Source organism: Vanacampus margaritifer, chromosome 15 (genome assembly GCF_051991255.1).
Source record: "Vanacampus margaritifer isolate UIUO_Vmar chromosome 15, RoL_Vmar_1.0, whole genome shotgun sequence".
NCBI lineage: Eukaryota > Metazoa > Chordata > Actinopteri > Syngnathiformes > Syngnathidae > Vanacampus > Vanacampus margaritifer.
The window spans coordinates 21,585,389-21,609,565 of record NC_135446.1 but is presented as its reverse complement, the minus strand read 5'-3'; the positions used below and the strand labels follow the sequence as shown (position 1 = coordinate 21,609,565).

At 47.0% G+C, this 24,177-nt stretch overlaps 4 protein-coding genes across 7 annotated transcripts; 1 reads left to right on the top strand and 3 right to left on the bottom strand.

The window, feature by feature from the left end:
• Window positions 1–243: 243 nt before the first annotated feature.
• LOC144035236 (aminoacyl tRNA synthase complex-interacting multifunctional protein 1-like) lies at window positions 244–3,689 on the top strand. The gene is made up of 7 exons (XM_077544775.1): window positions 244–487; window positions 1,178–1,272; window positions 1,368–1,481; window positions 1,546–1,674; window positions 2,162–2,337; window positions 2,412–2,583; window positions 3,517–3,689. The coding sequence occupies exons 1-7, from the start codon at window positions 459–461 to the stop codon at window positions 3,687–3,689; spliced, it is 888 nt and encodes a 295-aa protein (XP_077400901.1). The 5' UTR covers window positions 244–458.
• Window positions 954–6,243, bottom strand: LOC144035237 (dickkopf-related protein 2-like). 2 transcript variants are annotated; one of them, XR_013288395.1, is made up of 5 exons: window positions 5,042–6,243; window positions 4,777–4,933; window positions 4,472–4,609; window positions 2,417–4,405; window positions 954–1,647 (listed from the first exon to the last, which is right to left on the bottom strand). XR_013288395.1 is itself a non-coding variant. In XM_077544776.1 (5 exons), exons 1-4 carry the CDS (start codon window positions 5,201–5,203, stop codon window positions 4,089–4,091), a joined length of 774 nt encoding a protein of 257 aa, XP_077400902.1. In that variant the 5' UTR covers window positions 5,204–6,243; the 3' UTR covers window positions 954–1,647; window positions 4,078–4,088. The 2 variants fall into 2 exon arrangements, 1 of the variants encoding a protein (XP_077400902.1); XM_077544776.1 differs by having other exon boundaries at window positions 4,078–4,405.
• Window positions 6,244–6,397: 154 nt separating this feature from the next.
• cfi (complement factor I) lies at window positions 6,398–12,784 on the bottom strand. The gene is made up of 17 exons (XM_077544771.1): window positions 12,620–12,784; window positions 12,073–12,137; window positions 11,849–12,002; window positions 11,685–11,751; window positions 11,439–11,604; window positions 10,566–10,768; window positions 10,301–10,402; window positions 10,076–10,186; window positions 9,008–9,037; window positions 8,908–8,928; window positions 8,679–8,815; window positions 8,496–8,599; window positions 8,283–8,387; window positions 8,018–8,196; window positions 7,826–7,927; window positions 7,594–7,742; window positions 6,398–6,531 (listed from the first exon to the last, which is right to left on the bottom strand). The coding sequence occupies exons 1-17, from the start codon at window positions 12,665–12,667 to the stop codon at window positions 6,463–6,465; spliced, it is 1,812 nt and encodes a 603-aa protein (XP_077400897.1). The 5' UTR covers window positions 12,668–12,784; the 3' UTR covers window positions 6,398–6,462.
• Window positions 12,785–14,616: 1,832 nt separating this feature from the next.
• ttc39b (tetratricopeptide repeat domain 39B) lies at window positions 14,617–23,839 on the bottom strand. 3 transcript variants are annotated; one of them, XM_077545043.1, is made up of 18 exons: window positions 23,660–23,839; window positions 21,701–21,735; window positions 21,516–21,620; window positions 21,310–21,441; window positions 21,170–21,240; window positions 20,955–21,087; window positions 20,695–20,800; window positions 20,405–20,470; window positions 20,208–20,316; window positions 18,797–18,864; window positions 18,674–18,733; window positions 18,441–18,602; window positions 18,273–18,364; window positions 18,002–18,122; window positions 17,797–17,908; window positions 17,602–17,719; window positions 16,688–16,804; window positions 14,617–16,617 (listed from the first exon to the last, which is right to left on the bottom strand). In XM_077545043.1, the coding sequence occupies exons 1-18, from the start codon at window positions 23,696–23,698 to the stop codon at window positions 16,521–16,523; spliced, it is 1,743 nt and encodes a 580-aa protein (XP_077401169.1). In that variant the 5' UTR covers window positions 23,699–23,839; the 3' UTR covers window positions 14,617–16,520. The 3 variants fall into 3 exon arrangements, with proteins under 3 accessions (XP_077401169.1, XP_077401170.1, XP_077401172.1); XM_077545044.1 differs by lacking the exon at window positions 23,660–23,839 and adding an exon at window positions 23,461–23,613; XM_077545046.1 differs by lacking the exon at window positions 23,660–23,839 and adding an exon at window positions 23,349–23,459.
• Between the last annotated feature and the right edge of the window lie 338 nt (window positions 23,840–24,177).

Genomic DNA, 24,177 nt, shown 5'->3' with positions numbered 1-24,177 from the left:
AAAACAACTATATTAACCGTGTATTATTATTTGTTCACACGAAACTGTTATTAAAACAAAAGCTCATCTTGTAATCTTTTGAAATGGTGTTATGTATTCACGTGCCAACCAAACAAGCGCTCACTTTTGCTATTAGTGCAATAAGTGGGCTGCAGTTCGTTTTTGCTCCATCAGGGGGCAGTATTAAACCTCTCTTTCACTCATTCCATTCGTTTTTTTATAACGTGAAGAAGCATGGGCTCGTTTATGTTTGATGGTGATCAGAAGGAGACTAAAATAAGACTAAGTGTGTTTGGATATTTTATACTTAAGCATTACCAAACCAAAAAAAAAGACACTCTAGAAATAGCAGTTCTTGTTTTGGGAGGCGTGGCCCCCCAGGGCTGAAGATGGATTGGGACAGCTGATGGACAAACGTCTCCGATCTGTCGGCGCAGGACATCACAAAGCTCGGAGACATGGACTCAGACAAGATGTTTCATCCCAGGTTGGAAAGCTGCTGCAAGTGTGTGGATACTGTTTGTGTGTGGAGTCAGCGTGGTTGGGAAGGAGCGCTTTTTGTTTTGTTTTTTTCATGATAGATGAGTGAAACTGCACCTTTTCCCTACAGACAGTCTACCTGTTTCACATTTTTATTTTCTTAGGGTTCTGCATTGTTGTTGTTGTTGTTGTGTGTGCATGTGCGCGTCTGTGCTTTCACAATTAGTCACGCTTGTTCGCAGTGTGCGCATGCGTCGCGCCAGCCAAAGTTATTTCGAGCGAGCGCAGCTGTCGCGTGCGCGCCATGTCAGGACATTTTTGCAGACGTGCATGCTATAGAAAGCGGATGGATGGTTGTTTGTGTATGTGTGTTTGACTTTGGCGACCAGTCCGGGGTGCGACCCCGCCTCTTGGCCAAAGTCAGCTATGACTTTTAAAAAAGAAAAAAAGGAAAGGGATACTTGACTCATGAGCCAGTAGTAAAAAGTTAGTATTTTGTTCAGAATGAATTTGATAACTACATCTTTTTGGTTAATACCTTTAAAAAAAAAAAAAATTCCACTTGCTGTTGAATGAAGATGACAAAAACGACCAATCATGGCTCACCTGTTTTCTGGGTTTGGTCAGCAAACTGCTGAAAATGTCTCAATGAGTCAAATAAACAAAGAGTTGTTTGTGCCTTTGCTTCACCTTGCAGTCTTTCGGAGGCCCTGATGAAGTTGGATCCCGAAGATGGCGGCAAGATGATGGAGTACTTCCAAACCCACGCGTTGCTTGCTAGAGAAAAAGCTTGTAAGAACCCTACACCCTCCCCCCCCACACCCCCCACACAGAAAATCCAATCCAGTCCGTGGGGCGGAATGGTGACCGCTTGCCGTTTTTCGCAGTCCTGCAGGCGTCCGTGCGCGAGCAGAAGAAGCTGCTGGTGGAAAACGGCAAACTGAAGAAGGACATCGAGGAGCTGAGGGACGAACTCCGCGACAAACAGAGGAGACGCGTTGGTACGAGCACTCGCCGTCCTTAGGAGGAAACACATTTCCTCCTCTTTGCGTCTCTTTCTTTCAGCTAAGGCCCTCCTCTCTCCAAACAAATCGGTCGGTTCAGCCGCTTCACCTGCCGCCGCGTTGCCGACCCCCTCGGCCGACCTCAAGGGGGGCCGCAAGGTGACTAACGGACAAAAAGAAGACAAGAAGGGTGAGGAAAGAAGACACTTTGTAACACAAAATTCTTTAGTTTGCTTGAAGACACTCTGAGCCATGGGAAATTTCAACCAAATTGCCACTACGACACTCTAAAAAGTACACAAACAGCAAAGAACCGTTGACAGATCGTTGAAGTGTTTGAGACTTGAGTCATCATGAAGTCGACAATTAAGTCTCCAGGCCAGTGAAATAGGTCGTTTAGAATCCGGCAGCAGAGGTGGCAAATCCAGGTCCAGAAAGTAAATAGTAAGTTGGTGCTAGCTAGCTAGCTCTCCAAGTGCTAAGGAGCTAGCTAGCTAGCATCAATAGCTAAAGCCAAACTGTGGCAGGGTTTTTACTTTCTGAACCTGGATTTGCCACCGCCATCCGGCAGCATGAGGCCAAGCGACGAACACGTGTGCCTGACAATTGAGAAGTTGTGGGTTTGGTTCCAAGCATGAAGTGTAACGATGCAACAACGACGCTCTCTTTTTGCCCAGCTGCTCTCGGGGCGACGCCCACATTCGACGTTTCCCGCCTCGACCTGAGAGTCGGCCGGATTGTCAGCGTTCGCCGCCACCCGCTCGCGACCAATCTGACTGTTCAAGACGTAGACGTGGGAGAAAAAGCCCCCCGCCCGGTCGTCAGCAAGCGCTGGCCGGATGACCTGCAACCGGTTTGACCTTCTTTCCCGTCTCAAATCATTTGCATCCCTCTCCTTTGCGTCGCCAATTTGCTTTTGCCCGGCAGCTCACCGGCTCGCTCGCCGTCTTGCTCTGCAACGTCAAGGCCTGTAAAGTGAAGGGCGTGGCTTCGAACGCCCGCCTCCTGCGTTGCTTTCGGGCCGACGGTCCAGTCGAGCTGCTGGCCCTGCCTTCGGGTTCCAACCCTGGAGACAGAGTCACTTTCCTCAACTACCCCGGTAAGCGAGGTTACGCTCTGTATTGTTGTTTATAGGTTTCGCTCCACCGTCTGTTTAATTAGCCGTTGTGGGGAAGTCAACACCCCCAAAATGTCTGAACAATAATAAGTTCTATGCAGCCCCACTAGTGTAAAAACAATATTGTAGCTAAGCTAAGTTAAGCAGCAAAATCCATCAGTTACTATCACTATCAGAAGGCGGCCATTTTGCCACTTTCTGTCGCGTGAAAATGACATCCCAGTTGCTCAACCAATCACAGCTCAGCCTCAGAAAACAGCTGAGCTGTGATTGGTCGTTGCCTGAGCAACTGTGATGTCATCTGGAAAAATGTCCGCCCCCTGAGATGGATAAAAATGGCTGAATTTTGCTGCATAACTCATTTTTCACAAATGTAATATTGATCATATCATCAGCTAATCAGCAATCTCTGGAGAAGGCTGATAACGATCTCCACCTGTGTTGGCTGTGGGAGACATGGAAAACAGGCTGGATACCCGGTCCCTGAGGACCAGGGTTGGGGACCTCTGCCCTAGTCGAACCCCAATTAAGTACTGCCAGGCCACCTGCCCGTGGCTCATGCATGCAAACAAAAACACTTTGCCCTCTAGTGGTTGCAGGTAAAAACAAATCAAACATGGGGCTCTTAGAGTTGACTTCCCCTTTAAAAGGCGATGCTAACTGTTAGCATGTCAATGGCCTTTTCCATGACAGCTTAGCGTTATGCTGGCATGCCGTTATTAAAGCAACATTGTTTGGTTGTTTCAAATACATCATCTATAATTCTCTGTTTTATGCTTAGTTTGACAGCAAACTTCACCTGAGAGTGTTAAACAGCTTGAAGTGTCTTTTTTTTTTTTTTTTTAACAATTGATTGGATTTATTGACAGACACTTTGCCAAATTGATTAGCCGTACGTGCGTGCGTGTTTGCCAGGTGAACCTGAGCGAGAGCTGAAGGCCGCGCAGCGAGTATGGGACCGTGTCCAGCCCGGCCTCCGGGTCGACGGAGAGGGCGTGGCCAACTACAAGGGGTGTGGCTTCCAGGTGAAAGGAAAGGGCGTCTGCGGGGCGCCATCCCTCACCAACTGCACCATCGGATGCACGTAGACGTGCCGTCCGCGCCGTTTGATGACATCATCGTGCTTCGACGAACGTTGTTGACATCATGAATCAACGCTGGTGTGTTTTTTTTTTTTTCCCTCCGATGCTCCTTCAATACGAGTGTGAGAAACAAAAGCTTCGCTTGTGAGTTCCATCATGTTTATTAAGAACATAAAATCAGCTCATGATCACTAATTTACCGATAATTCATTTCATGTTTTTCAGTGTTTTGATTGGAAAAATAATCATTTCTAAGTGAGGCCGTTTGCTCAGTAGTGTATTGGAGTCTAAAGAAAACAGGCTGCTCACCGGAGGAAACTGGCTGTGCGTGAATGCGGTTTGACAGAAAGTTCATTAGCATGACGATACTGCCCCCCCCCCCTCTCAAGCCCACCTTCGTGAGCGTCACTTCCTGCGACACACGTGCAGTCTTGTCTTCGCCGCCCGAGGACCAGGGTGGCGGGAGGAGGTGGCAAACTTGGACTTTGCCGCCGCCAGGAGGGATGACGGCGGCGGGGCGATGGCCCCGGGCGGCGTGCGGCAGGCGAGTCCTTCGCCGCAGGGACAGCGCTGGAAGAGCTCCAGGCGCCGCTTCCTGCGCTGGCGCGAACAAACTTGACCTTCCCGTAAAACGGGCTTGCAGATGCGTGTCCAGAAGTGGCGAGCGCAGCACAGCTGGTCCGAACAGTCGCCGGCAGTGAGGCAGGGGTCGCCGACTTGGCCTGGAGACACCAGAACGGTCAGCGCCACTTTTGGCCACCTCTCGCCTGACGTGACGTGACACTCACCTTTACTGGACGCTCCTCTGACCTCCATTTTGTCCGTGTTGCCCCATCTCGCCTTGGGGGAGGCCACGGCGCTCCTCCGGTCGCCGTGCTCAGCAATCTGCTGGGATGCCGCCACGTGGGCATCAGGAACGCACACACCTGAAGCAGAAGCCCTTTAATTGGCAAACTTCTGATGTCACCGATCCTCACTATATGGTTCATTGATTACGCTTGTTTGAATTTTATTTTGCCGTTTAAAAAGTACAGGAAAAGGTCGTCTGCCTGGAACTGCAGTGGGATTCATAATAACACTACACGGCTCTTACTGTTGCTGCATCGGTTGCCGGGGCAACACATCCCATCTCTATGGCAACGCCTCTTCCTCCTCCTGCAGGTCCGGCAGCGAGAGTGGACCGGGCCGCTGTCGGGCTCGTGGCAGTAACTTCCTTCGCTGCATTCCAGGTCGCTAATGCACTGCCGAAGCTACGAGCGCGCGCGCGCGCACACACACACACACACACACACACGCGGTCAGTCAGTCATTCAGTCGCTCACAGAAAACGTCAGGTAAGCTCAGCCGCAAACACTCACCGTCAGCTCCCACGCACTTCCGTTGAACGAAGACGACGGGGGTCCCTTGTGCACGACCACCGTCCGAATGGAGTTGAGTCGGACGCGCGCCCCCCTGCCGCACGCGCACGCCACCATCGCCAGTGAAAGCGCGCACAGGAGCGCGTCCACGTTGCGAGTCATCAAGTCAAAAAATACTCGTCAAACACGACAGAGACGTCTTCCGCTTCTTTTCGTCAAATGGGCAGCTCACGTGCGCGCGTGCATTTTATAGGCCACGCGCTCGTGACCCGCCCCGACCTCTCACGATACCCCATATGACCTCCCCGCCCCACCGATACAGGCCGGTGTGTGTGTGTGTGCGTGCGCGCGCGCGTGTGGGTGGGCGGGGGTGTTCTTTGTTGTTAAAATAAGAAGTTTCATTTTGTGGTTTGTCCGGATTTCAAGATGTGAGAAGCGGTTTCAAAATAAGAGGTTATATAGACGTGCTGCTCTCTAAATCAAAGTGTTAATGGGAGACTCACACGCACGCGCACACGCACACACGCGCACGCGGTAAAGTAAAGCAACAATGGACTCATGGCTGCCAGTCACGCCACACATATAATAAAAGTCTATCGACAGACAATAACACGTCTCAAAAGAAATCTTAGGGCACAAATTAACAAACAATTTATGGTAAGAGTGACACACGGAGGTTAACTGCAATGACCTTCACACTCTGTGTGAAGGTCATTGCAGTTAACACAAAATGGAAAACTAACATAAAAAAAAAAACGTTTTGGTTCAATAAAACACTTTTTTAGGGAAACTACCTGAAATGACATTTTACGTTTATAGAAGCAATTAAAACTACAATTAAGAAGCAAAGTTTCCTATTTTTTTTTATCTTTGTCAATTCATTTTAGACATGACATTTGGGAATTTTTCAAAACATATTTCTTCATGTATTATTATTCGGCTGTACAGAAAAAGGTCGAATCGCACAAAGTGAATTGGTTCAGTGAACCCGGACGATTGTAACGTTCTTGAATTTCGGAAACTTGAAACTCAAATTCAATGAATCCCTTCCAGCCCCCAAATTCTTATATTTGAATTTTAGGATTCCAATTTAAATGGATGTTTGGTTAAAAATAAATACAGTACAAGTGCTAATAACAGATAATAAGTGCTAATGAATAAATAAATAAATAATTGCCTATGAAGAAATCAGAGAGTAGAGAAGTAATACAAACTGTTAAACCAGCTTAAAAAATTTAAATTGAATTGGAAAAATGAAATGTGTGTGTGTGTGTGTGTGTGTGTGTGTGTGTGTGTGTGTGTGTGTGTGTGTGTGTGTGTGTGTCAGCCTCCAGGTCAAAAGTTCCCTCTCATGTCTCCCATTTTGTGCATTTAATGACATTGACTTTCATTGCACTCCCAAACGCTAACAACGAAGATGATCAGGAGTTGAACTTGGTGACGACGGGCCAGCCCGTGTGGCGGCGGATCCACTCAAAGAAGTGCGCCACCTGCAGGCCACCAAACGTATGCAATTAGACTGCAGCAACGCACTTTAGACGCATTAAACGGGCAAAATTGCAGCCGTTTTCTTCGGTTCAGATCAAAGTCAGTAAAAAAAAAAAAAAAAAAAAAAAAAAAAAGTCGCATGTCTCCGACAGACTCGTCTGAGCGATTATCCTGTGATGTGTGTGTGTGGTAGGGGTAGATTCATCGGTTGGCCGATTGAATCGCCGATATTTGCTCCATTAACTCATTCAAACCGAACACAAACATAATACTTTGACCTTCACTTCCATGTCGAGCATACGGAAGCTTTGATGCAGCCGCTGAACTGAAGAGAACGCTTGAAACGATGGTAGTTGTTAGAAAAAAAGGCCAGCAGGTGGCAGCAGAGTATAAGAGATCAGCCATGTTGAAAACGTGTGTTTTACTCTTTGACTGCCACGCGTTATCCCAAAAACAACCCCGACAGTGGCAGGAGATTTTGAGCATTTGAACTCATCTTTCGAGGCAAACAGAATATTGTGGACTTGGACCACATGAACATGGTGGGTACCAAATAAAAGATCGTGTTCCATTCTTTCATTAGAAAGTATGTTTCTACCTTAATCCGTTCTTTAGTCATCACCGTTTGAAAATAGGTCATTTGAGTGACATTGAGGCGAAAACAAGCTTTTCGTGAAAAGATACATTTTCTGCACAACAGCGACTTTGACACGAATATTTTTGGTCTAGTGACGCTATGTGAATTAGGTTCAGGCGTTGATCATTCACGTCATCCTTGAAAACGTTCTATTTCTTCCGATTGGTCATGTTTCATTGTAATTCCATACTATTGGGAGCCCATTGAAAAGAGATACAATGCTGCCATCTGCTGGCCATAGTTAGTGGCTGTTTGTGATTTCACAATTGCCCATTGAGAACCCACCCCCCCCCCCCCCCCGTAGTAAACGTCAATTAACGTTTTTAGCGGCATTCATTTGGATTTTAGTCTACATTATTAAAGGTTTTTAGTAATAAAGAGTCGTCTGACAATTCTATAAGCTCGCCAGCCGACATCCGCGTATCACCTGAGTATAAACGCCCGGGAAGCCCGGCTGGCCACATTGATCGCCCCAGCTGACGATGCCCCACAGGTAGGACACGCCCAGGTGGTCTTCGCACACCAGAGGTCCGCCGCTGTCCCCCTGGCACGAGTCTACGTTTCCTTCCAGGTCACCTTCGCACACACACACACACACACACACGCGCTTACATTTGAACGCAGACGCGCGTGCTAATGTGACGGACAGACAAACGGACCGGCGCACATCATCCCGGGTTTGAAGCGGTCTTTGTAGAAACGCTGGCAGTCATGGATGAGGGAGACTTTGGCCCACAGGAGAACCTCCGATGCCGTTCCCACTGGAAGAACGTCAGACGTCAACGTGAGCAAAAAGCGATGACGGTCATGCTAGCAATGTAGCCGCTTCAGCGCATGCGCCCATTCAGTACCCGCGGTGCGGCCCCAGCCCGAGATGCTGCACGTGTGGTTAGCGTTGAAGAGCCGCGTGGACCACGGGACGCAGGCGGGCGTCACCGCCGGATTGTCCACCATGCACTTGCCCGCCTCCTCCGGGAGGTCCTTGAGCCGCACCAGGGCGATGTCGTTCTGGTACGTGCTGGCGTTGTACCTGCGGGACAACATCGGCGCTAGCGGTGCTAACAAAGCCACGCTAGCGAGGCGGCGCTAGCGAGGCGGCGGGGAAGCCAGCGCTACCAGGGATGGATGATGATTTGGCTGACGGGAATGATGTCGGTGGTGTCCTGAGGCGTGGACTTCTTCCAGATGGAAAACTTGACCCGGAACGCCGATGGCTTGGATCTGGAATGACAAACGAACCCTGTTGGATGCACTGCAGGGAACGTTGATGATCAAATGAAGGCTTTAAAAAAACTAGAAGGAACCCCAATCGATTCCCCAGCGCGTCACCTGGCGCAGTGCGCCGCCGTGACGATCCAGCAGCCTCCGATGTACGTCCCGCCGCAGTGGATCTTGCCGTTTTCCTCCAGGCCCACCTGCCATTGGATCTGCGTCTGTGCGGCGGCGGCGGCGGCGGCGGCGACACGTGCGTGAGACGCCACGTCCGGGACGCTCGCCGTCACGCAGACTCACCCGGTTGGCCTCGACGCCCCCGACGACTCTCTTGACGCGGCTCACTCGGTCCTGCACGCTGTCGTCGTAAGCGGCGGTCGTGTTGGGAACGCCGCACTGCAACTTGGACTCCAGATGTTCACGGTGGGCTCGCGTTTCTACACAAGCCGTCAAGCAAATCAAATGGTTATTTCCAGCACGAAGGCGCGTGGACTCCCAAAATGTCACGGTGAGAAGCGGCGTTCCAAACCATTCCTAGGAGAGATGTACTCTGCAAGCAGGAGAAGGAATGACGCAATCAGTGGTCAAAATGGCGGACGCTTCCGGCGAGATCCTTCCCGAGTGCCTACCTGTGCTCTTCCACTCCACCCTGGCCGGCCCTGTGCGACATTACAAGTTCATCACTTGACGCTATTCCTAAAGTCCACTTTTAACTCATTTGCTCCCAAAAACGTATAAATATGTTTGATTTTAAATGTTAAAATGCTCCCAAAGACGTATGTATACGTTTTTTTTATGCTAGAGCATACAGAAGGCTTTGATGCAACCTCTCAACTGCAAAGAACGCTTGAAGAAATGGCAGTTATTACAAAATCGGCCAGTAGGGGGCAACAGATCAAAAGAGAGCAACCAGGTCCATGTTGCAAAAAAGCTCCTTTTGCCAGTGTTTTCACCAGAAACGTGAATAATCATGAAAGTTGGCTAGACTCTAATGCTAATTGCTGCAAAATAGATAGAAATATACTTTTTTTCCCTGATGAATGAAGAGACTCTAATCTTTCTTTTGGTAGCTTCCATGTTTTTATAGCAACAGAACACAATATTTTGTGGGCCTTGCAAAATCAGTCCAAAAACAGTCAAACAGTCGGGAGCAAAGAGGATTGCTTCAGTGAAAATGGCTGCGAGTGAATGAGTTAATCATGTTTCAGATCTAAGAAAATTCTTAAAATAGACATTTGCAATCCCTCCACAAATCGCTTGTGAATGCTGAAATGCGGAATAAAAAAAAACATGGATGCATACAGTATGGAATGAATGAATACGGAATTTTGGGTTGAAAATGTCGAAATTTTGTAATGAGAAAAATAATAGGCTGCTTGTCATGAATTTTTGGACTAAGTTCCAATTGGAATGATGTGAATGGGATGAATTTTGTGGAAAGAAAAGCACGTCAAACTAACGGACGGATGACAAACAGGAAGGAATGTTTTCAGTAGTGACAGAATAATTGTCCTCATCAAATCATCAACTCAAAATATATTCAAAATGCACATTCACAAAAGTATTAAGAATTCTTAAACAATGTTTCAGACATTTTTTTCCTGGCATGCCAAATGTCAAAGCAAATTGAACCCAAACAGGAAGTAACGTTCTGTAACGTTCTGTAACGTTCTGTAACGTTGACGTTTGCGTCTCACCGTGCTCCGGCGCTTCGTCGTCTCCCGCCAAACAGTCCCTGTGTCCGTCGGCAATCGCGTCGGCGTGCACGCACACGCCCGTCTGGCAGCGGAAGGCGCCACTTCTGCAGCCTGGCGGGGGTGGGGGGTCGGGGGGGTGGGGGGGGGGGGTTGGTCAGAGACAACCACGGTGAAGGCGGAAACATTTGCACGAGTGTGCATGCGTGCGCTCGTGCGCGCGTTTACGTTTGCAGCACATCTCGTCGCTACGGTCGCCGCAGTCGTCGATGCCGTCGCACGTCTGGTCGGCAGACACGCATTTGCTGTTGGCGCACACAAAGCCGCACTCTAGTAGAAAAGGAGCAGGTCAACGGGGGGGGGGGGGTCATGTCTTGACGTGAGAGTCCTTCAGAGACATCATGCTGTCACGCACGCCACGTTGAAGCATTTCAGTCGTGTTTATGTGAGCACTTCAGTAGTGTGTGATGTAATCCTGAAATAGTCCTCAAACCTTCCGGCGTGTTGGTCTGGTTGTAGCAGGTTGCCGTGGCAACCTTCCCGTGGAGGGTGTCGCTGACCCGGACGCTGTCGTGGATGACGCATTCGGCCAGCGACGTCTCGAAGCCTTGGCAGCGAACGCTGACGCAGCTGTCAGGAAGGGCGTGGTCTGGGCTCGGTGGTCCCGGCTCGAGCAAGCCGGCGGACGCGGCGCCACTGCGGGACACAACGACAATGCGCTGTTAGCTTGCTAGCCGGGTGGTAGCATTAGCGTTTTATGCCAACAGAGTGATAATGAGAGAGTTTCAGTAGTGAATGATTTTTCAGTTGCTTGCAAGGAAATAATTTTCAGTAGTGTGTGAGCAAATCATTCTAAAGTTGAATGAGAGAGTGTTTCAGGTGTAGGCTTACTGTATGTGTATGTATGTTTCAGTAGTGAGTGTGAGTTCTTCTAGTTGCGCATGAGAGTGTTTCAAGACTTTTGGGCGTGAATATGTTTGAGTGTAAATGCATTTCAGTAGTATGTGAGAGAATTTTAGTATTATGTGAAAGCATTTCAGTAGTGTGTGAGAAGATTTTTCAGTCATGAGTGCGAGAGCATTTTAGTATTGTGTGTGAGAACATGTCAGTAGTGTGTTAGTGAATAATTTTCAGTGCTGTGAGAGCATCTCAGTGTTGTTTTTTTTGTTTTGTTTTTTCCCATTACTGGCTGTGAGCCAATAATTCTTAAAAATGTGAGTGTTTCAGTTGTGCGTGTGTGAGAGCATTTCAGTAGTGTGTGAGAAGATTTTTCAGTCATGAGTGTGAGAGCATTTTAGTAGTGTGCGTGAATCATTTCCATGTGTGACTTTTCTGTAGTGTGTGAGTACATCGGATGTCCTCTCACAGCGAGTGTTTTTGATTCTTGCAGAACACGTTGGCGCTCGCCATGTCCCACTTGTCTCCACAAACCAGCAAGCGCTTCGTCCCGCCAGGACTGCTTTCGTGGGGAACCAAGAGGGTGACGGCGCCCGTGTGTGGATCCAGGGAACTGCTGAACGTGGCTCGATAGCCTGCAAACACAAACGGACTTCCATCGCCGTTCAAGTAACGGCGGGCATGCCGGCGACTCGCGACGTCGCGGCGAGCAAACCTGAGCAGGCTTTCGCTCCAAAGTGCGACATGGCAGACTCGCCGGTGCGACACGAGACCGCCATGACCTGCCAGACAAGCAAAGAAATGTTTCCCGTCCTCTGCAGCCTCGCTTGTCAAAACACGCCACGCCGATGAATCCATTTCCTTTTGAATGCGAGCTACCTGGCAGTAAGAGTAGTAGGTGCGGCGTTTCCACCCGCAAACCACGGCCGTGTCCTTGGCGGGACACAAATACGGCGGCTTGCAGGAGCAACGTCCGTTGAAGCATCGCTCCCACGGGGGACAGAAGGTCAGGTCACATGACGCGCGCGTGGGCCTGAAAGCGCAAGTCACCCTGAGCCGGCGTGGCTAACGCTAGCGAGACGCCGCCGGGACACGCAACCTACTTCCTGTCCAGACACTCTTCGGGACCCAAAAAGTCGTCTGGCTGAGTCGCCGTCAAGGTGACCTCCTGCGGGGACACAGTCACTTGATCAGAACTGCACATGCCCAAACTTGCAGTTCTCAAGCTCATCAGTACCGCATTAATAGTTGTTCTTCGCAGAGGATAAAGAATATATGCTACCAGTTTGCTACACACTTTTGAAATAACACATTTTCTCAAATGACCGACTGAAGAGAATCGATTGTGTTTGGAGAAAATCCTTTCCCTCGATTCAACCTATTCCATTCCCATTACCTCGATGACCGAGAAGCACAACCATTTAAAAATAATAATAATTTCCACTCAATATCCCCTTCAGTTGAAAGTGCATTGATCGCTTCTGCCCGTTTCTCATCCGTTTATTTGACGTATGTCCAAATATGTACCATGGCTTCTTTCTCAATAGGGTTGTGGTCAATTGTCAAAGCATTCTGAGATTGAAATCGTTAGACAAGAAAAAAAAACTCAAACCCTAAAATGAACCCATAGAAGGAAAACGACGAACTCACCAAGTTGAAGGCCAAGATGAGAAGTGGCGTGAAAAGACACAATTTCATCCTGACCAACAGGACGAACCTTCTCCCGAAAACTGTTTGTCTGCCAAAATCCACGGGAGCCAAACAAGTCTCAGATGACGTCACCCATCAATTATTAGCTCGCCTGGTAGAAGACGACCAACCGCAACTGATCCGGCCAGCCGGGAAGGTCACGTCAAATATTGCACATCGTAAATCAGACATCAAAGTGCATATTGAAAAACGTCATTAGCGTGAGTTGGACTTACCGGACAACACCAACAAACGCTGTTCTTTTGGGTCGGTCCCGTCGCTCATGTTAGTTGTGTTTGCTGACAGTGCAAACAGGCCAGGGTCAGAGGTCATGTGAGAACAAATGGGTCCGTGGTCCAATTTGTGCCGGTGTTGTCTCAATTACTGGCCTAAACACTTTTTCTTCACTTCACGAGTCCGTGACATTCATTAGCTTTCTTAATAAACTACAGCACATTTGTCATTCAATCAAAAGTATGACAACAGTATTTTTTTTAGGGTTAATGATTATACACAATTTACAAATAAACATACGGAAGGTGCTACGAATTCTGAAAGCTGTCATATTTCTTCGATTCCTTGTAGCTGTGTGTTAAAAAAAAAAAGCTCTTTCAACCCCAAAAAACATCTTTGCAGATCAAGTTATATACAGTGCGGAGATATTGTAAGCCACTATAAAATTATGGACAGTAAGGCCATGAAAACTGTGCTTAACCCCTGGGCGTTATTTGTCCATTTTCTGGCATTTTTATGCCTTTCTGTTTTTCATCAAAGAAAAAGCATTTGAAAAAAATACACTAGGGACCTGAAATTTCACCAGGATTGTTAAAGCATGCAGAAGTTCAAATTGGCGCCATGCTGTAATTTATAACTATTACCAAACAGGAGGAGGAGATTTACACGAAGTTGTTGTAATAATGCCGGATTTTGGCTCATTGACTCCCATTATAAGTCACAGTTTTTGATATGCTGTAAACCTGATGTGTTATAATGCATTTTCCGTGATTACTGATGCAATCGCTTCTTTGATGAGTCATAAACATGAAAATAGAGGAATTTGTGTGTTTAGAGTGTTAACACAAAAATCCACTAGGCCACCTAGTGGATTTTTGCCAAAGGCTAATAAATGAATACATAATGCATGCATACATTTTTTTTATTGTTATGACTTAGGGACTTGTTTGAGCCGCTAACTTTGTCATATGAAATATATAAATTATTCTTTTATTTTATATATATATACAGCATAGTTAGTTTTCCTATTAGCAAAATACTGCTATTGTTGTCCATAGGGGGCATTAAAAAAATAAATAAAAATAAAAACTATATATGTGTAGATAGGTCTGATGCCACTGATCATTTTGAGTGGTTGAAAGTGAAAAAAATATTCATAAATGACTAAGTTATCTCACTTCAAAGGAAATGCCGGATTTTGGCAAAATTACAAGAGTTTTGTGCTATTCAGAAAAATGCCATTGTGAAAAACTGGGCATGCATGAAAAAATTCTATTGTTATGACTTATGACCTTGTTTGAGCCTCTAACTATGTCATATGAAATATTCAAATTAGTCTTTTATTTTATATATATATACAGCATAGTTAGTCTTGCTATTAGCATAATGCTGCTATTATTGTCCATAGGGGGCATTAAAAAAATTAATAAAATAAAAACTATATATGTATAGATAGGTCTGATGCCACTGAACATTTTGAGTGGTTGAAAGTGAAAAAAATATTCATAAATGACTAAGTTATCTCACTTCAAAGGAAATGCCAGATTTTGGCAAAAATTACAAGGATTTAATCAATCTGTAATAACGCCCAGGGGTTAAATAAGGATTCCTTTCAAATGTGGTGCATATAAAAATGAGATAAAATGCACACAGTTTGAAGATGCAGTCATTCTCAAGCGTACCACTAGAGGGAGGCAACGATGACGATGAAGGCCAAAGCAAAACACTGTCGAAATGCATTTATTTGCTTTTTCTTCCCATGAAAACAGAACATGACTTGACACCAAGTCAACGCAAAAACAAAAAGAAACAATCGTTTGGTTTTTAAATCTCATTGCAATATAAATAGAAAGAATAAAGCTGAAAAAGATTGCATTGCACAAATTCACAACCTTGAATCTTATGACATTTGATTTCTCAAGCCTGAAGTCGAACGTCAGACCGACTTTACATTTGAGCTTAGCTTGCTGCAAAATTTGGTTTCAAGCCAACAAGAGGTGATGTCATTAGAACAACACAAATATTTGGTCCGAAAATCCCATGAAGGCAGTTTTGTGCAGAATTCATGACAAAGAGGCACAAAAAAAGAAAAGTGTTGTACACGCTTTCAAGAAGGTTTTTTTTTTTTTAGTGTTCTTTCCTGACTTGTTACACGTTATAAATAATCTCGCTGATGAAGAAAGAAGTGTTTGTCAAGTGGGACAAAGTCCACGCGTCACATAAAGCGTCCACTCGTCGTGGGTGCGCTCGACACGCAACGCCTTCTCATTCGTCTCACCGCGTCGCATCTCATGCCCGGAAGTGCTTTTTGGAGTAAAACGCCAAAAGCACAGTTGGAGTGCGTGTTGCTGTTTTAAGGCGGTCGGGAGTGCCAAACGCAAATTCACATAAGAGCACATTTGTTTACATACAGTAACATAACAATAATAATAAAAACACGAGTGTCACGCGCAGATTGTACTCCAACTTAACAACATGAGGAAATGCCAAGACGTCAAATGGTAAATAAAGAGGTAGGAGAAAACTTGTTGTCGACAAGCGACGTACGGAGCTCGTTGGACACGGCAGCCAATCAATGCTCATTATTTTTGACTGGTCGCTGTGCGGGACAAAAGGGAAGCTGAAGGTAAGCAAAAAAAAAAAAAAGAGTGAAAGCTGCAAGCAGGCCGTTGAAAACTCGATAATCGTCAAACGGCAAAGCCACGCCCCCACTTTCGGCTGTCGGAATTTATTGTGGGAATGCTGACGCGTTGTGATTTGTCACTTTTTTGCCGCCTAAAAAACTCCCACATCATACTTCCAATTTACACCGTTCAAATTGCAACTTGCTTCAAAAATTCGCGCCTCCCGAGGTATTGCTTACAATATTGGCACAACGTAACATTAAATGTCAACTTTCCCACTTCCACTTTCAACGGGACAGACATTGAATTTTTCCCTACGTATCGCTTGCCACGCCCGCTTCCACACATATCACCGATCATCATTTCCAGGCGTCTGGTGCTGCTCGGTGGCCAGTTGCTAAAGTGCATCGTCCAGTAACCAGGGAGGTCTTCATTTAAAAACGGAGGTCTCAATTTACTTCATAAGCATTCCGCACGCATTCAAATCTTCGCATTCAGCATTCCCACGCAATTTGTTCAGAAATTGCACTTAGTCTCGGAGGCCCTGGTTCCGATTGGTGCCCATTTGGGCAAATTCGGAATTGGTCAAAGGGCAAGTCCTGGAGACACGTCGAACCAAAGTTGTGTTAAGCGAAAGCCGTTTTTTTCCTTCCTCTAACTTTCAGACATTTTTTGAGTGGAATGCGCCTAAAATGGCTTCCATTTTGGGTCCGAAAGACTTTCTCGTGTATCCTGTGATGACACGCACGAATCGCATTTTCTATCACTTGGTGAAACTGGTTCAAGATAAATGATCCAATAAAAACATTTTTAGCGGGAGAGACGTTCTTGCAGCAAGTGTTGGGGCGTGTTGAGACCCCCCCCCCTCCCTTCTCTCCCCAAAAGGCAAAATAAAAAAAAAAAACAGCTATTCCAAAGGAGCCTCTGCACTGCCTGGTGCTCGGGTCAAAACAACGTGAAGTCAACAAGTCAAAGTCACGCACCCGCAGCGGAGGCGCCGGAGGTTACGGGCTGGCAGCAGGCGAACTTCTGAGGCTGTTGAGGGCCGCATGAATGCGGAAGTGCAGTCTGGACTCCATGGAGTAGTCCTTGTAGTTGCTCCTGACGGCATCACAACAACAAAAGGTCATCGGGGCAGCTGATGGAAACCAGGATGTGCGCGAGGACTTACTTGGCCTTTTCCATGAAGGCCAGCGCCTTGGCGGCGTCGCCCTGCTGCCGGTAGAGCAGCGCCAGCTCGTACAGCGTGAACGGGACCAGATAGTGATCATAGCGGATGCGATTTTCACTGCAAACACACAAAAATGGAAAGAGAGAGATGACAATAATGAAACCGTCCAATTCATTGTGCTGCTCCTTCTGCTGTGCCCGCTTTGGCCACCGGGAGGCAGTATAATAATGTAACAGTCATACAGACAAAAACAAAGAAGAAGAGACTTTTGCTGCTGTACTATAAAAGGTGACTCCGACGTTTAGTAGTGTTGGGCATGACAGTTCTTTTAAGTGAACTGAATCTTTAGAATCAGTTCATTAAAAAGAACCGTTCAAAAGATTGGTTCATCAAATCGTTTGTCTACGCACGCATAAAATCATAGTTCATTTGGCTTCATTTTAGCATAAGCCAAACCTGTACGGAGTTGGAACAAAACATTTCTGTATAATCGGTAAAATATTGTTTCTTTGTAATACACAATTTATTGGCTGTTTGGAAAAGATGAACGCGAAGCCTTGACAAATAAATGCATATGAAATCATCATCGCAATATTGATGGGATAAAAACACAATTTTAAAACTTGTTCAGCCCTAAATTTTATATCTATGAGTATTATTACCTGTCGGAATGCACTGCTACTAAAACGGCAACTACCGACGCTAACCGTTAGCATGTCAATGGCTTTCTGAATTGTTTGTTAGCATAAAGCTAAACGGACTTTTCTAAAGCAAACGATGCTGTTTTTGAATACACAACGTGCAATTGTCTGTTTAATATTTAGACAGTAAAGCTCAACATTAAAAGCTTAAAGCCTCTTTTTTGATGAATTTTGAATACTTCACCAAAATATCGCACAGCAACGCGCTTGTACCTGGACAGGACGTGCGTGAAACAGAGCTCGGCTTGCATCAGGCGGCCTGCGTGCTTGAGGCAAAGACCCTTCAACATCTGCACCAGGCAGCCATCGTCCACGTGGAACTCGGACGGCTCTGAGGGGGGGGGGGGGCAACCGTCAGCCGGCGGCGTGCGGAAAAACACACGGGAGAGGCGTCGCCGCGTCACTCACGCGAATCGCGGCGAAGCTGCTCCTCGGCCGCCTCGATGGTAACCAGCAGCGCTTCGCTGCAATCCACTCGCTTGGCTACGATGGTGAAGCCGCTCCAAACGTACATCATTTCCTGTGGGGGCGGGACACACACACACACGCACGTTCACACACCGCGTGCTGCCGGGCACGCGTCATCCGAAGGGAAATGACGAGCATTAACTACCAGAGCGGGAAGCACCAGCGGCACCGGCGTGCTGGTCTTGTAGCGGCGAGATTTCCTTACGGCAAACTTCTCCGTGGGGATGGACTTTCCCGCCAGCCGCTGCTTGAGCGCCTCCACCTGCCTTCATGTGCACAAAATATCCACCAGGCTTTTGACCACCCAACACTAGTCTAAAGTACCACCTGAAAAAAACGCTTCTCTCTCTCTTAGCACGCTTGTGAGCAACGCTTGATACGCGAGCGAGCACGCCAGGGTGAACTTCCTGAAGCACCTGAAGAGCTCGACCACGTCTTCGCCCGTCTTGTCCACGTCCTCCGCCGACATCATACTGAGGATGGCGGCCTTCTGGTAGACGTAGATGGCCTGCGGGAAACCAGCAAGGCGTTTCAAGCGCAGGGTCAACGCGGCGCCGTCAACTGGCTCGGCGCCGGCTTCTCACCTTGGACCAGCGACTCTCACGGCACAGCAGATCGGCAAAGCGATACGCCTGCAGCCAATCCTGCTGGTACGTGTGCGTCCACATGAGTTCCCAGTAGCACAAGTGGTGGATCTGCTTCCACTCCTGTTGGCTGCTCACACACTCCTGGTAGCCCGCGCACGCCTGAAACCGAGTCGCACACGTCACAGGTCGCCGCTCGCCCGGCCTGGCGGCGACGGAGCCGAGTCAAGGACCTTTTCGAAGTGTCCCCGCAGCGCGGCGAGTCGGGCCGAGTAGAACTGAATGATGGCGCCCTGGAAGAAGCCACGTCGGGATCAGCAAATGTGCGGCGGCGAGTCACGAGCGGCAAGTCTTACTTTGGGATATTTGTGACGGTACGGCTCCAGCAGCGCTTCCGCTTCCGCCAGGTTTCCCTCGCCACTTCCTGCACACACATTTACAAAATGGGTGAGAACATCACGTTGTCCATTTGTTGTCAGACATCTTCATTTTCTGACCAACTGTATTCACATCGACATGAAGCGACTTGGAGATGGTCTTCCTGCCTTTAACTCATTTGCTCCCAAAAACGTATAAAAACGTTCTACTTAAAACGAGCACACCAACCCTAACCCAAAAACGTATTTATATGTTTTTTTAATGCTAGAGCATACAGAAGGCTTTGATGCAGCCTCTGACCTGAAGAGGTTGCTTAAAGCAATGGTGGTTATTAAAAAAAAAAAAAAACGGCCAGCAGGTGGCAGCAGAGTATAAGAGATGAGGAAAATGTGGCGCAGATTTTTTGATGTTTTTTGCATTGAAATGTCTTCACTTGACGATACCCTTCATATGAAAAAGTTGCAGCAGAGCTTTGGCAGAATCACTGCAGAATCTTTTCATTGTACACGTCAAACGAGTCTGGTGAGCTGACACATCTTTGTTGGCGCGCCGTAATGCAAGCGTTGATTTTGGCACGGCAGAGGTATGAAAATGGATTTTGACATTTCATCTGCTTTCATTCCAGTCTTGTAAAATCTTACTGATTCTTCTTCCACAGCCGTGAACGTCTCAGCTGGGATTTCAGTTGACCCTGGAGATTTTCCTCTTTTCATTTTCGTAACGGCCCGCCTGACTGAACACAACTGTTGCCATAACTGATTTTTTTTGCCACTTTTTTCTTTAATTGTCTGGAATAACTTTTTGAGGTTTATTTGTAATCTTCCAACATTTTTGCCAATCCACTTTCATTTTTACTATTAACTATTATAAACTTTTGACAAAGTCTAAGATCTCTGTCTGAGGTGGAGTCAACATCCAGGAGCAACGCATTATTCTATTTGATTTGATCTTCTTTTTTTTTTTTTTTTTTTTTTTATGTGGAAGATGCTTACCAGAATGTAAAATACTGAATGGAATTAATTCATCTGTGATTTCATGAATGGACCCCAGCAAGAGTAGCTGTCAAGCCTATGACAACTAATGGGGATCCAAAACAAACAAACAAACAAACTTAGTTGCTTTCTGGCTTACAGCGTATGACAGGATTGGAATGTTTGATTGCTCTGCTTTGACTTGTTCGTTGGTATTGTTTTTTTCAGCAGCCTGGTTTATGGTTATAATAATTATTGCTCTGAAGTGGCTTTCAGTGTCACTAATTGTAACCACTTCCATGTTTTTGTTGACTGCTTCTTAGAATGTCATTGTTAATTTTTTATTTTTTTTTCAGTAAGTCAAACTTCAAAATGGCTCCCACAGAGACGACGGACAAGCCGACATGTGCGCTCGTACCCAGCACCAGCGTGATGTAGGTGTGATAGAACAGCAACGTCAGCGTGCACAAGATGGAGCGCAAAGTGGAGCCGGACGTTCCCTCTCGCAGCTGGGACAAGCCAAACTCCTGTGGGCAAAGTTCGGTGTTGTCAAGGAACGCTCCAACCAACACACGTGCGCATATCGCGACTCGAACCACGCCGGCAGCAACTTGCCCTGTTTCCGGAGAAGCCGATAAACTCCAGCAGCCTCAGGATCCTCTGCGGGAGGAGGGACAGCATCTGGTGGGGGGGAGGGGTTGGGGGGACATGCGTGTTGTGAGCGGGTCAAAAACAAAAGCATCAGACAGTGAACCCCCGCGAAATGCCAGTTCTCCATTCGCACCATCTCGGGGGTGACAAGTGCCAAACCCCGTCGCCAATTTTTAGACGTCCAAATCACGGGTGGCTGTGGTTCACTGTAATGTGAATAATTAGTCAAAGGCAGCAGGAAGATGAAAACCCACCAAGTTGAAGGAGCCGATGCCCAGCTTGACTCCGCCCTCAAACTGCCTGTGCGAGTCTGACTGGCTGGTCAAGTCGTGAGTGACATTCAGCACATTGTGGCAGTCCCTGAGAAAAAGAAGGTTCAAAAAGACAGACTGTTCGTTCGCCCGAATTTAAAATAGTGCGGAGGTGTCTTAATAAACGTTTGCATTTAACATTTAGAAGTCTAAGATTAAATTTATGGTTTGAAATGAAAAAGGAGGAAGAAGAGAGGACTGACTTGTAGATTTGATGGCTGCTTCTGATTTTAATGCCTCCCTTGATGAAGCTGATCATGTTCTCGTCCTGCACAAAAGTCAGCGTGGCTTTCTGGAGCAAGCACTCGGCGTAGCAGAGCTCGGCGTGCATTTCCTCTGAGGACACACAACGGCTGCGTTAAGTCTCGGTCAGCAGACCCGGTGAAAGGAGGGGGGGGGGGCTTCCTGGCGGCCGCACCTTCCTGAAGGTTGGATTGCCTGCTGATCAGACTGGACAGGGATCCCACCACCGAGTTCTTCTTGCGAAACCTGAGGGGGGGGGGACGCCGATGCCAGCGTCACAAGAGGAAACCAGCGTTTTGCATGTTGGCCTCGTACCTCTGGCAGGTGTGTAAGGCCTCCTTGATGGTCGCCATAGCGATCTGGATGTCCTTGTGCTCAAAGGTCATGGCGGCCTGCATCACCAAGATGCTGCTGTAACCCAATGCATGGTACATACTGTCCCGCCACCTGCGCAGACACGCAGAAGTCGTCGAGGAGCGAGAGACCAGCACGTTCCAATGGAGCCACATTTGCATACTTACCACGGCTTAAGGAGGTCCAGGGCTTCGGAGAACTTGTTGTTGAGGACCAAGTTGAGGGCGCATTGAGTCTCCTGGATGGCCGACTGCAGGTCCATGCGACACGCACTGGACATGCGCACGTGAAATTCACAGGAAGTGAAAGAAGTGCACAGCGGATGCCAATTTCACGACAGTTTATTACTCACGTGGGAATGCGGTCGTAGGCATCTTCAAAATGGTCCTGCAAAACAAACACAAAAACGCACACGATGTCATGTACGGGCCATCGCCACGGCAACACTTTACCGCAATAACTCTAGCGTTAGTCTGTCCCTTACATAAGAACCTGAACAGCGCACCCAAAGGCCAAACTGAAGGAAAGCAAAAAGGCAACACGTAGCAACACTGCCGAAAGCCACTGCAACTTTTTTTTTTTTTTCTGGAGAGCTCAGTATTATTATCGGTAATTTTACCGATTTGACATGTCATCATCATTGCTCTCCTTTTTTTTTTCTATGTATATATATTTTTTGTATTTTTTATTTTTTTTTGTATGTGGATGAATATGTGTATGTGCGTGCGTGCATTCATTAGTTCACCTAAAACCTATAAAAATAAATAAAAATCCCATACCGTTTCCCTAAACCGAACACTTCCAGCCACTGAAACTCATCACTCAATCATATCACTTTTAAATAAGACTTCAGTATATTTCTCATTTCATATATAACGGACTAACCAATGGCTAGAAAACAAAAGTAATTGGGATGATGGATCATTGCCGAGCTTCTCTCCTTATTCTCGCCTGATTTTTTTTTTTCCATTGTGGCCATCCACTTCTTTTGTGCTTCAACAATCAAAGTAATACAGTACAGTAAGTGGAGCCTCAAAATCAAATACAGTGTCAGAGTTTTGCCGTTGCAGTGCATCGTCTGACGTGTGGCAAAAAGTCACTGAAATTGTTCGTGATTGTCCGCTTCAGTGGCTTCTGGGCCGTGTCGCTCGGCGTGTGACAAACATAAAGGAAGACTTTGAGGAACACCTGAAGGACAACCTACAAAAATATATTCCTTGAGATGTTCACTGAAGTCAACACCTGAAGGAATACCCAGCAGAGCTGAAGGCCAACCTTATGTCACACAAAACACCTGGAGAAGAACCAGAAGGAACACCTGAAAAACACCCGATGAAATGTCTCAAGAAAAGTCTAAGTCGAAACTCCCAAAGGAGAACATTAAAGAAACACATTGACGAATTTCCTTATGTTCTCTTTTACAAGGTATTTTTGGTGTCTCAACTTCCTACAACCTAAAGAAGCATCTTAAGCAGAACCTTATAAAACACGTTCCTTCAGGAGTTTCTTTACGTCGTCGTGACATCTTCCCATCGATGTATCTTAATCAAACCACACAAATGAGAACCTGAAGGAACACCTGACGAAACACCTTAGCAAATGAGAAAGTGAAGGAAGGCCAGAAGGAACACTTTAAGGAGACCCTAAAGAAACGTGTTCCTTGAGGTGCGGAGGAACCTCAATGTTACAGACCTGGAAGGAAAAAAAAACACCTAGCAAGACCCTAAGGAGAACCAGCAAGACAAGAACCTGAGGAGCTACGGACTAATAAGGAGAACAGATGCGCCTTTCACAATTTTCCTGCCGTCTGCCACATTCCCAACATTCCAGACGCCGCTGCTCAACCTGCCGCCTCAGCACATCCTTTCCCCACACAATGGCCGTTCACACCGGCGCAAAGATGCTGCCTGCCACTTCCCCACAGTGTCCAGTGTCTAAGACGGCGTCAAGTTACAGGGAGCGAGAACGAGAACGAGAGAGAGAGAGAAAAACGCACACACCCCGTCACCACACAGGCCGAGACCCAACAGAACCAAGCTCACTGCTCAGAAGCCTGGAAGCTGGCTGAGGAGGTCCCTCACGTTCAGATGAGCTGGAGGAACGTTTCTTCACCTGCCACCCTGGTCCCGCACCCCTTGGGAGTCCTCCGGAGTCCAACGACCTCAATAATAACACTTCAAGTATTCCGTCAAAGCCACAGGGGTCGCGAACACACCCGGAAGTGCTCCCCACAGCGAACACCCGACAAAGGTCCCGAATAAATATGTGTCACGTTTTCGGGTTCGCCGTGTGAGCGGAAAAACGCAATCACCTCGTCCTCGGCGCGGGCCGTTTCCTCCGTCACGTCCATCGCCGGACACGTCGCTCGCGCTTGTGTGCCACTGCCAGCTCGCTAGACGTCTTGTCCGTCACTTCCGGGTACGTCACACACACGGACACGCCTCCGTCTGCCACTTCCCTCGCTCGAGGACGTGTACGTCGAACAGACTGCCCTCGCTAAGACTGGACGTTTTGCCGCGGAAGACAAATAGTTAAAAGTCTGCAATAAATACAAACTCGGTCATTGTTTTTTCTTTCTTTCCAGGCAGCAGGTAAATACGTCGGCTTTCTAGATTTTATTCCCAAATTCAAACCGTGCATCACCGTTATTTGCTATGTTCGAACCGCGAATAGCGAAAATCCGCATACAATTGACTTCCATTGAATGAAATGAATTGATTTTGGTCTTTTCAAACCCCTCAAAATTATTCAAAATGCCGATTAACCGCCAATATGAATTTCCACAAAAATTTGGGTGTGGGTAACAAATTAAAAAAAATATTATCAAAT